This window comes from Cygnus atratus, chromosome 4 (genome assembly GCF_013377495.2).
Source record: "Cygnus atratus isolate AKBS03 ecotype Queensland, Australia chromosome 4, CAtr_DNAZoo_HiC_assembly, whole genome shotgun sequence".
In the NCBI taxonomy this organism is placed as follows: domain Eukaryota; kingdom Metazoa; phylum Chordata; class Aves; order Anseriformes; family Anatidae; genus Cygnus; species Cygnus atratus.
In genome coordinates, this window is record NC_066365.1 from 18282340 (window position 1) to 18295095 (window position 12756).

A 12756-nucleotide genomic window follows, 5' to 3' on the forward strand; every position below is an offset into this window, starting at 1 on the left:
TGCATCTTCTTTAAAAATTAGGAGAAACAACAAGGTAGCCATGGGAATTAGCTTCTTTGTCAGGGAAGGCAATACTGGCTACCTGAAACATGAAACTTGTTTTTAAAGTCAAAGATGTATTTTTCTCAGCACACCTTTTGCTAGGACTAGCTACAGGGCTGAACTTTCAGTTCTCTCCATCACCCCTTCTGAATACCCAACCGTACCCAATAAATTTGGTAACTCAAGTGTCTTCTAAGAAGCTGGATGGCTATTTCACCAGAGCCTGGTCTCACAGTAGTTACTTTTCTGGGTGTTAATAGCTCACAAAACTTCAATGTTGCCAAAAATGTTATTGTCAATTAGCAGTCAAATGTTACAAAGAACTTGAGAATAACTTGAAACTTCCTTGCTTTCCACAACAGCTACCTGTAAGATACAAGCTGCCAGAACCTAGGTTTGCTATAAAGGGTAACCTACTGTGTTATCTCTCAAATGCTATCCTTTACAGAACAGAACATATATGAATTCTTCAGAACCAAGATATTATCTTTTGATTTCTGTTCTAAGTGACTTGGTTACTTGTTTATTTATTTTTAAATCTGAGGAAACAAAAATGATCTTATATCCTTACACTCTGTCTCTTGTAAAAAGAGATTTCTATACTCTGGGAAGCCAGATTTAATGAGCAGAAGTGCATTTTGGATGAGAATCTTAATGAGAACCAGACAGGTTTGATGTTAGGTTCTGGAAAGTCAAAACTATAAATTTAAACTCAGACAACTGTGCTTAACAATGGCCTTGCCAATGTATTTTGGATGTACATGCCAAAAATGCAACTGTTCCAAAACTCTTTCTTTTACCACTAAGGGTTTGGGGTTTAGTGATGCAATATGTACTTCTGCTCCTTAAGTTGGATATGCATTTCTCATATAATAAATATAAATATTTTCTGCTGAGCTTCCATGAAGGCCACCACAAATTATTTTGATCAACATGTCTGCATATTCCAAGATGGAAAAAAACTAAGTGCTAGGAAATTCCCAAGAAAACTAGTACCTTGACTGTCGCAGTCATCTGCATGTCAGGAAATGCCAGTTATAGTAGCTCATGTATTAATGGTAGATTTTTATTTCCACCTAGAAATACCGAAGTCCATCTCAGCCACACAATTTCTAATTCATTACTTATGTTGCTTCCTGTATGGCATCCACAATTAATGGTATCCCCATATTATTTTGCCAAGGCTCTGTAGCCTTGCAAATCACATTCCCTCTGTGAAGGAGACTTCTTGAAGAAGTCACCACAGTCATTCCAAAGTAAAATTTGAATTGTAAATTCCAGTATTCTCAAGTACACCAAGAGAAGAACAGCAGTAAAGTTTTGTTTCTGTTCATCTCTGGAGATCTGCGGCACCGGCAAAAATTTGAAACTCGCTTCTATTCCCGAGTCTTTTAAAAGCTCTTGAAGGACTTGATTTGATTTAATTTCTTAAAGTAAAACCAACAGAACTGGGTATTAATAAAACATTTTCCTGCCTTTTTTTTAAATGACTTGAGTACTTCCAAATGTGGCAATTAAAATGTATGCATTAAAATACGAGAACATGAAGGCAGCAGCTGTCAATTCACACTTTCGATACTCACAAAGCAGTTTGAGTCACACAACAGCAATACATTTCCTCTTCACTTCAAAGCTAAATCTTCCTTGAACAGCTTTAGAAGTGACCAAAACCAAATATAAGACCAAGCCAGTACCGTGCAGACAAAACAAACATCTCCCAACCCCAAAGCTGTGGCGCTTTAACCGGAGCTCGCGCTGCGGAGGGCCTCTCAGGCACACATCCCTACCTCACACCAGTGCTGCTGGTTTTTCACTCTCACTCCTTCCCAGAGTTAACCACTTCACAAGAGCAAGCCCATAAAACTTCAGGTATGGATAGACTTATGAAAGCAGACCAGAGTGGTTCCTCTCTGTGGCCTCCTGATGATGTTCCTGAACTGGCTCTCCCCAGGGCCTGGCAGGCACCAGGCCGTGCAGGCACAAGTGCAAGCCCGCAGGCCTGACAGGCTCCACCACGGCCAGCCACAGCCTCACCTACACCAGAAGTCTTAAACCATATCTCTAGAGTTTCTCTGAACGCATCTGCTACTAAAGGGACAAGAAAAAAAGTCAAAACATGCAAAATTAACACTCAAGTCTAGTGCACATTTCAGAGCTTACGTAGTTAAAGGTTAACAGAAGACAGCTTTCCTTTGCACTTGGTAAGCCTGTTTCCTCTGTACTGTCACTTTTCCATTCTTGTCTGAACTTAAAAAAACAGGAAAAGAGTTATGGAGCCATAGGAATTACCAGGGAACTAGAGGGAAAACAGCCATCTAGAAGGACTAGCTTGCTATTTTGATAAGATTGAAGTTTGACACGTACTTTTAACACTTAGTTAGTGTACACACAGTTACCTAACAAAGAAAAATCTTGGTACAGTTTGACATTCTCATCGGACACGTTCCTTGGCATCAAGCACTCAGGTTGCCACCAGGGTTTCAATCTAGTGCTAATTCATTGCAACTGGCTCTGCTCGGTTGAAATCTGGTTTTACAGTTTTATCAGGGTGGACTGGCCCACCTTGAAGAGGCTTAAATTCAGAACAGTCTTGGTAGAAGCAGTTAACCACAGAAATCATCTGGACAAACCCTAACAGCTCCAGTGTTAGAGGTATTATCAGAGCCAGCTGTTAATATTGACAACTCCATGATAATGCTTGTAACAAACAAGTTTGAGCTCACACAGAGTTTTGTGAGAGATTCCTGCTCAGCTGGAAACAGCACAGCAGCCTTACACAATTTTGTTCAACCCTTAGACAGCAGCCTCACAACTTCACTGCAGAAGGGCTGGCTGCATTTCTGACAGAAGTCACTGCCAGCACATTCTTATTTTGCCAGCAGCTATCCCATTTCACATGAGCTCATTAAGCAGCAATTTAAAATTTTGGTGCAGAAATGCATGTGGGACCTCTCAAAGAGAAGAAAAAAAAAATAGCAGCAGCTGATTCACCTCTCCCAGTAACTTCAGCTTTGTCAGTTCCTGCTCCTGCAGGGAATACAGGAAAGACTGGGGCAGGTTTTGCCAAGAGGCTCTAGCTGCGACATACAGCCTTGAAGTGATGCAGCAGCTCACCCTGGCTCTTTTCTCTGTCTAACCAGGCAGCCTGTCCTCAACGCTGCCTCCCCCTTGCACTGGTTCTGACCAGAAGAACAGTCCATGTCACTAATTTGGACAAGAAATGCTCTCTCTATGGCTGGAGTAGCTTTCTGACAGCTGAAAGCTGAATCAGGGACAGACCAGCACCAGAGGAGCGTACAGCAGGACCTTCTGCTGGTGACAGCATACTGTTTTATCAGCTCAAGCTGTACTGTGTTACTTCACACTTGCTCAAGTAGGAGGAATGGGAAGCACAGCCTTGTTGTTCACATAATAATAAAAAAGATTATGCTTAGTTGATTCCCCCCCCCCCAAAAAAAAAAAACAACTGAAAACTACTTTCATAAAAGCTGAAGCCACTTTCTGCTGGCTCTGCAGTAGTTAAGGCAGTGGTTTTCAGCTTCAGTTAAACCCTCTAAGTTTCTCCCTGAATTTACCCCCAAAATTTGAGAACTACATTGAAGCAATCCTTGAGACACACTTCCAATAAATAAATGCACAGCCAGTTGGGATTAAGTTAGCTAGACCAAAATGCACACTTCAGAAAGGAAGGAAAAAACAACCAAACAAAACAAGACCACTCTTCAGCCTTCTCTAAAATACAGAAATCTTGAAGGATGTTTCCCTTAGCTACTCATCAGATTTCTGAATACTGCTTACACCAGCCATGGCAGAATGGTCCTCTTCACTCCTACACTAAGTACAATAAGACATTACCTCTTCACCTAGGACTTGTCTTATCCTGGGAAAGAAAACATCAATACCTGAAACAACTGCAGGTACATCAACACATCAATTTTTAGCCCAGTTACAAGTGCTTAGACTTAACACTCCTAGATTACTTGTTTTATATAATTGATATGCTTTTATTAATTTTAATTAAATTAATAATGAAATTTTATTTTTAATATTATTAAATTTTAATGATTTTAATTTATTTTATTGATTTTAATTTATATAATTGACAGATTTTTTTTTCTTTCCACATGCAAAATAATAATGAAAAGGTAGAAGCAGCAAAATTATTCTCCCCCATGAAGTTCTCTCTTCCCTCCATCTTACACATTTTTTTTTTTTTTTTTAAATAACCATCCCCATTATTCTCGAGGAAATAATGCCTAGACTGTAAATACACTGTAAAACAGCCTGGAAGAAGTACATATGACAGGCTTCTTACTAAAATATCAGGTAAAGATACGCAGATTAAGTATTCCTTAAAAAAAATAAAATAAAAATTGCAATACAAAATATCTGAAGGAACCTGGGCCAAGACTTTTAATTATAAAAGTTACCAGAAATCTAGGTGCTTATTATAAAGTATCACGAAGATTGAATGGAAGTTTAGCCGTCCAAATTTCACAATTTTGTATTAGATGACAGGCACCCAAAAAGCTTGTACCAAATTGCTTTGAAGATCTTAGATTATATTAGAGAAAGATGTTCCAATCAAGAGTTTAAAAAACTAAAACAAACCAACCTCACAAAACTCAGTAAAAGCAACTGTTCTTTCTGAGTTGAACCAGACTTGAACTTAACAATAATGCAGTGTTTTTAGTTGAAAGGAGAGTGAACAGATATTATCCCAGCAGAAGAGAATGTTTCTGGCAGCATACTAAGACAACTCAGTGATTTTTATACATTGGATGAAATCACTACATATGGGAACGGCTAAAATACAACTGGTATCAATCTTGGAACATTAGCTATAAATACAAAATGAAGTGCTAGTAAAGTCTGCATCAACTGTTGCAGCATAAATCCATAACTGTTATCCCCTAACTTGAGATTTCTCTTCTCTCAAAATCTTTCAAAGCAGACCAACATTCTGGTGCATTATCAAACTTATGAAGTCATTCTGTATGTCAAACAGACTAGGACAAGCAAACATTAACACACGTCAGATGAACTTCACTAAATTTCAGGTGCATTATTTTTTTTTTTTAATGAAAGTTGATAATTGTAAAGATACTACCAATAATGCAGGATTCAATAGTCAGTATCCTGCACTTCATTCTCAATTATTTGAAAGCTTATGTATCAGTGTATAATATATTCAGAAGCCATTGTTGAGAACAGTTCAACAAATTAAAGTCAGAATGGATTAGTTGCAAGACTTTTTATTATTTATTTATTTATTTTTTTTTACCTCAGACTGCAGGTGCTGGATCACAATTGTCAATGCTTCAAACTTCTGGTTGCTGCTTGACAGGAATTTCTTCAGCTGCAGAATGATTCCACTTTGGTTCTCACATTTTGTCTTGTACTGTGTCAACTCAGCTGTTTTTGTGCCAGGTGAATGCACATCTGTGGAGGTTTGTGTCTGTATGCACGAGCTTTTTGGACTCCGTTGCTTGCCCTTGTCAACTGGAACAAAAACAACAATTAGTTAATCTGTACTTTATGTCTAATGAAAACTGAAAGGCAGGTACAAAAGAAAATAGATCTAAACTCTTCCTGAAACACTAGCTAGGAGAAAGGGTTGTTTCCATAGCACTGTGGATCAGACATCATCATCTGACAGGCTGGGTTCTAGAACCATAACCTCATATACAATGTTTTGCTCTTTGTCCTTACCTTTGTGTATTGTGGCTTACTTTTCAGCATATTCTACATACTGTGATTTGAATAAATGTTTACATAAAATGCAAGATTTCTGTAATCCTACCCATCCACTGACTTGTTTCTACCTTAAGATGAGTCAACCACTTCCATTTGCAACACATATTTCATATTTTCTACACTCTAAGCTAGTACTGAATACAAAACCATTTTCCCCACATTCCCTTGATCTTTTCCTTCCTTCCTTCCAAAAAATTTTACTGCAAAAACTCCACTCTACAGCTCAGGTTTGAGCTCCATTACCCAAAGGTCTTCCAACAAGTTTCTAGCATCAGCAATTTAGGTCACAAAGATGATACTTGAAAATGCTCTAAAATGTAACATATTTCAAGTTTGCCCTGCTGCTCTTCACGGTCCAAGAATTACATAGCTCACTTAATATTCTCAGTTATGTTGCAACCTCAGTCCCTTCACAGTACACAATCGTGTGGTGCCAGAGGAAACCACATTACATAACCCAGCACTTGATTCGTAAACACCGCCGAGGTTACAGGTTTCTCTGCTGCCTTCAGACCAAAAAGGTACAGTACTGCAGTGCAGACAGGGCCAGTCTTTTGATCATGCACAGAACAAGCAAACACTTTTGCAATAGAAGGCTGACGCAATACATAAATATCCCTTGGCATTTTAATGAAGACATTGGAGCAGATTACTTTGTACAGTGTCAACTTAACAAGATTTCTTCCAGATAAAGTGATAAAACCTGAGAGATGAGATTTGGAGAAAAGAAAAACAAGAACATGTGGAAAAAACAGGGGACATATTAATGAACTAGAAGTAGCTGCTAATGAATCCCTTCTGAAGCCCAAACACCTGGTATGAAGGTTGTCAAGTGACTCTTGCATATTGCCAGCAGTGAAAGGCTCAATCACATAATTTAAGATAATATTAACAATAAACCTTTGACTCTCAGTTAATGTTAGTCTGACACATCAACTGTTGCATTAATACACCAGTCTTGCATAGACTTCGCCTGTTTTCAAAACATTTGAAAAAGTTTTCTGTTCAAAATACTGATGTCATCTGTGCCTCTTGCTGAGCAGCGTGTGAAGGGCCTCCTAAGACCATGAATTTTCCAAATAAATCCTCTCTAGGCAAGATTTCCTGTCCTCCCTTAGTTAGAGAAATGTCAGAATTATTGCTTTATAATGTTTGGACACTCTTGCATTATTGGAGATTTCACTGCACTCCTGCTCAGGAGATGCTGACTGTTACAGGGTGTATTTTCTATTAGAAACAGACTGTCTTGCTGTTTAATAGTAGAGCTGTTAAAGGTGTCAACATAACCCAAATCAAAAACCAAATTCTAATCAGTAGGGGAAACAGACCAAGCTTGGCTGCCAGTTCCAGGTATATTTTTACCACCACTTTACCTAATGGGGCCAGTTCTTTTCTCACAGTGCAGACACAACGTTGTTTCATTTACACCTCTACAAATGAAAGAGGGTTCAAATCTGAGAGCTATCTTGCTAGATTCCCAGCAATCTTCCAGCAAATACTTTTTGCAGCAAACACTGGTCACCTTCTGAAGGTTTTTTAAAAAAAAAATAAAAAAAATCACAAGAGGCAATAATCAAGGGGAGGAAAGGAAGAGAAACAGGGCAGTGACTAGAGAATAAAGGCGTACATTCAGTCCTTCCCTGCCCAACTGGCTCATGTACTCCTACTCTCTCATTTATTCCATCTCCCTCCCTAAAAGCTTCCCTTACAATAAACACAGAATTGGAACACTATTGCTGATTTAAGGGTACGGGATAAATTTACTAATAAAGATACTAATGTCAACACTTAATTCACTGTATGAAGTGACTAACATTATTTGTTAGGACCCCGACAGAGCATGAAAAGCTGCTTCCCATCTGTACGAAGGGTTGCAGGCAATTTTTATTCAGGGAAAAAAATTACATCAGATACTGTTACTTACTGAAGTTATTTTGTTTAAATAAGTACCCTGATACAACAGCTAACCGCAAGTGACGATAGACTCCAACTATCCACTGTCTCCACAGCCTAGCTAGCCTTTATCAGTTTGCCAGTTTCACTCCACTGCTTTTATTGTGGTGCCCAGACCACCAAGCCTCTTCAGAGAAGCTCCTTCAAACATTCATCCAAGCCAACCCTGGATACTGAACTAAAAAAAGCTGAACAAAAAATGTGCACAAGAGAAATTCAGTGACATTCCTGTTAACAATTTTATCACAGGCATGTGCTCTGCAGAACCACTTTAGATGTTGAAAAGCATTTATCTGCTAGCATCAACCCTCCGTAGCATGAACTGCCTCTACGGATTAACGCCAGCAGCACTCCAATGCTTATTTATGGCCTGTGTACCCCTGGGCAATGACAGATTGTTTCCAGATTTGTATAGAAGCCATACTATGATGTCAAAACAAAAGCCATAACTTCATTAGAACAAAGGCATCAAGTCTAATTACTGATACAACACATCAACGATGGACTCTAAATTAAGGACAGTATCAGTCACCAGCCCAAGTCCTCCTCACTTCGCCATTTTTACTTGCCACCTTTACGCAAGTCAGACTTGCAAAGTAAAACAAATTTTCCCCTTCAGTTAGCTTGTGGACTCTTCTTCAGCAGTCTAGAAAACACAGTACCCAATCTATTTAAAATGCTCAATTTCTGAAGATTGTAAGTCACAGATTCTCAAGTACTACATGCAGCACAGCAACCCTACACAATCACCATGTAGGGTCTTACCCTTTTTTTTAATCTATAAAAATAGCAGCAGCAGTTTTGTAAGGATTGAGCCTTCTGATCACTGAATCAGTCACAGAAGATTCAGTATCTTGCTGGCACAAAAAAAAAAGAATATCCGATGACCTTGGTAAAGGTCCACGAATCCTCCCACTCCCTCTGAAGTCACTGCATGGACAGCAGCTGTAGAGACTTTTCTTTGGGAAGACTATTAGGCCCATCCCAAGTTTTTCCATAAGGAGAACCATTTCCCATACATAGTTTCTCTAGTTAGCAGGTAATCAGAAGCAAGAAATACAGAACCACTCATACATTGGGGTGCATACCATACAGTTGCATTTAGGAGCTTCAGCACTGCACAGTACTTGGCACAGTACTTGAGCGGCTTGCCAGGTCCTGCTGGTTTCCTGAGCCTCTCTATCTTGTGCACTGCTGCTAAATTACCAGCTGAAACATCCAGCACCCACTTTTTGGTTGGCAGAGCCAAATCAAAGCCTTCCATTGCTTGTCATGTATGAGGAAAGCCTGCGTAAGTGCAAGAGGTTCAATTTCTAAGAAAAAAAAATATATATTTCTTAAAAGCATTCCAAATAGCCAAAAGAAACCACATGACAAACTCAAGTCCCCACGCTATGATCACCATGGTCTTACCCCTAAGCACCATGTTTCCATGTTCCTCATCCAAACCGTTAGCTTCCACGGGCTTTTGAAAATTCACATGCATCTTGTGTAAGCATTTCTCAAAGAAAAATCCATGCTCAATGTCTTCTCTTGTAGGAAGGTGCAGGCTGGTAAGAACTTTCTGCCTCTCTTCCATCTTCTGGAAAGCCTTGTCTACACATGTCAAGTTGGTGCTCGCTTCTTTGATCAGTAAGACCAGATCGGCCTGAGTATTTAATCGAGCTTCCATTTCTTCCCTTACTCGCTGGATTTCCTCGAGCACATTTCTTATATCCAAGTGACTGGACTTCACCTCTGCTTTCAGCTCCTCTTTCACCTGCTGTTGACTCCTTTGCAGTGCTAACACTGTTCTGATTTCCTTTTGAGATGTTTCCATGTCACGCTTCAGCTCCTTCTGCCCAGCCTCCATCGCCTCCTGACTAGCTCTAACGTCTGCCAGCAATGCCGCGAGGCACTCCATCCCAATCCCACGGGGGTCGCAGAACTTCTCCAGAGCCACAGCTTCCAAGCAGTCAGGACCACTTGTGAGCCAGCAGCAGATTTCTCAGATAGCCAGAGAGCTAGCACATAGCCCTCAGCATGGTCCTACGTCAGCTTACAGTTTGCTTCAGTGAAGGTACTAGGTAGAAGTCTAGTACTAGGTAAGGCAAAGGGACTAAATAAAATACTTCAATAAGCAGAGCTGTAGAGACAGAGCTCCCTCTCAAGAGTTAGCCTGAGTACTAATCGGTTTAATTGGCAGATTATGCCACACCTGAATTTTTTAAATCTTTGGCTGACATCACTGTACACAGGACGTCACCCAGAAAGCCACTCCCCACTGTCATTTGATCTGCGCATCAATAGAAAATGCCTGGGCATCAGTTACCAGGTTTGTTGCAACGCAGCCAAACAGTGCAAGAACACAGCAGCCCTACCTTTTCAACAAAGGCTCAAAAAGAATGTGAATTGCAACAGTTTGACAGTACTCAGGTATTTCAATCCTACATTCAAACAAGGTGGTTGCGTACCCATCCTTCTGCTAATGTCTGCAGCGAGACTTGATGCATAAATTGGTGAGTGCCGTGGCCATTGCTCCTCTCCCACTGAATACCGCCCCCCCCTCATTAGCACAGTTCATTACTACCAGGAATGCTCATTTAGCGATCTGTGGAAGCACCCAGATCCTGAGGAAATCCTCTAGTTCACAAACAACGAACGCTTACAAAAGCGACAAGGGAAAACTGACTAATGAGATGTTTCTGGCAGGTTAAGGAGGCAGTCTTTTAGGTACCGGCTCTGCGTGTTATTTTTTCTTTTTAAAAGCTAATGCTTCTCAATTTTAAACACAGAACTCACCGTAATTTTAGGCTCCATGTAAAAACAGGAAGACTAATGATACCAGGTTGTTAAGTTGTTTTGTTACAAAGTGATTTAATTACTCAGTCATTGGATTCAGTTTGAAAAAATGACCAACCCAATATATATTCCCCTACAGGAAGCATCTGCGTCTGCCCTCAGACCGGTGACCTGACGTTCAGAGTAAGGCCCAGCATTCAGAGCGGGTCTCACACAGGCTAAAGGCCAAGGCTTTTACACACACCTTCGTGCTGTCATGCCTCCAGGACACTCTCTCTGAAGTGACGATCCCAGAACATCCCAGAGCAGAAGATCTACGCTATCCATAGAAAACTGCAATAATCCCATCAGCACAGTTTGGGGATGGGAAGCATTACAAACAACCCTGATTTTTGTGTGTGCACAGCTGCAAGATTTCTGCCTCACCACAGTGCTGCTGAGCAGTGCCAAAGAACCGACCCAGCAAGTCCTGCTTGCACCACAAGGTTACTCCTCGCTTTCCAGTTAGCCTCCCACACCAGCTCAGGCACACTCATGGGAAGGGATCAGAGACACATCCTCCACACACAGCCTGCAAATATTGCCCAACTGTCCCACTCTCACAGCCCCCTGGTGGACACAACACCAGGGGTAGAGCTTTTTTCTGAGTGTCTCACCTGCCAGAAGGCCAGACGTGCACTCTTCTGGAACGTTTCCTATATTCAGGCAATGGGACTTTCCCAGCAGAGCTACAGGCTGCAGGAATGCCTTCCTCCTCTCAGCACCCTGCCCCATTTCTAGCTGGATGGCTATCCTGAGGGCTCAGGTGCTATTGACCACGCACAGCCCTCACTGCAGACTGGACCACAGAACAGACTGCAGAAGCACAACCTGACCTTTGAATCCCGGTAACAAAATCCTTGACAAAATGGATCAGGCAGGTGAGAAGAGCCAGTTACAAGCACTTGGCAGTACTTCTGCATCCCTAGACCAATACCTGCAGTAACTCAGCTCAGCAGTATAACACTTTATTCGAGCCTTTACCAGACCTTAGCATTTCCAAAAAATCTCAATAACACAGGTGAAGAACTTGCAAAGACCTTGTCTGATGCTTACTGGCAGCTAATGAGAATCCAGCTGCATTAATATCCACTGCTCCAGTGATGATACAGGTGGAGAACGGGTCGCACTGTGTGAGAGGGAAGGTATTCGTGAAAATTGCAAGTTTAATCTTATCAATTGTACCTGACACCGATTTAAGTTGAAAATGAACAGAAAAAAAGACACCAGTCATAGTTTTGAAGTTAACAAGCTCACTAAACCATAGTAAGAACTATGGTGTACTACTTAACACTGTAAAATATATTTGAAACATTAAACAAAAACCTTTACACAAAGCTTACTGGGAATCATACAAAAAATTCAACTACTTTGACCTTCAGGGTGACTGCATGCTCTGTACAGCCCCAACTGGGCTCAGACTTGACACAGCAATCGGATATTTTCGCTTCCCAAACATGAGAGAAGAAGGTATACCAGACTTTCACTTTTCCAAAAGGTCTCTTTTCCACCTAATTGTAAGTGCTAACTGTACACTTGCTATTTTTTTTTTTTTTTTTTTTAGAAGTACTATAACAATGAAATTGAAGAAAAATCAGCAACTGGATCAAATTTCTCCAAGTATACCAAAAAACACTGAAGTAAACTTGAAGGTCTACCTGTTTTTAGCAGAGGCTTAAGAACCAGACGTACACTGCATCTCTACTCCAGATGCTTACTCTTTCCCTCCCATAACAGAGCTGGTCCCATCAGATGCAGTGCTGCATGATCCATGGGCCTAATTCCGGGATTTTTCCTTTGGGAGTTAACAAATCTCAGTCTAGCATCTGAATCACCCATAGGTGAGTACATAACTTCACTTTGTTTGTTAGTCTTCATGCAGCTAACTCGGAAGCCTCAAAATAATCTCTGTAATTCTCCCCTCCCACAGTGCAGACAAGCTATTTAAGCAATAGAACAAAGATTGATTGATTTCACCACTTTGATTTTAACACATTTGCCTAGTGACAAGCTATGGCATTTCAGAGAGGGACACCTAAGAACACCCCTACAAATAGAGAAGCTACTTGATTTAATCTGGAGCCGTGTGTATATTGTATTTGAGAGGAACTGGAAATTTGGCTAGCTGTAAGTTGCAATCCTAAATTCTTTCAGAACTCATGCTGTAGGCTATGAACCCAGAAA

General features: G+C 40.6%; 1 protein-coding gene across 6 annotated transcripts in view; it reads right to left on the minus strand.

Annotated features, from left to right (window-relative positions):
* The window catches only part of MTUS1 (microtubule associated scaffold protein 1), a 113420-nt gene that overhangs the window by 21613 nt on the left and 79051 nt on the right, over positions 1-12756 (minus strand). For all 6 annotated transcript variants that reach the window (XM_050710249.1, XM_035558487.2, XM_050710247.1 and 3 more), the window contains one exon: positions 5327-5544. In XM_050710249.1, coding sequence (XP_050566206.1) covers positions 5327-5544 — 218 coding nt within the window. The remainder of the gene's footprint in view (positions 1-5326; positions 5545-12756) is intronic.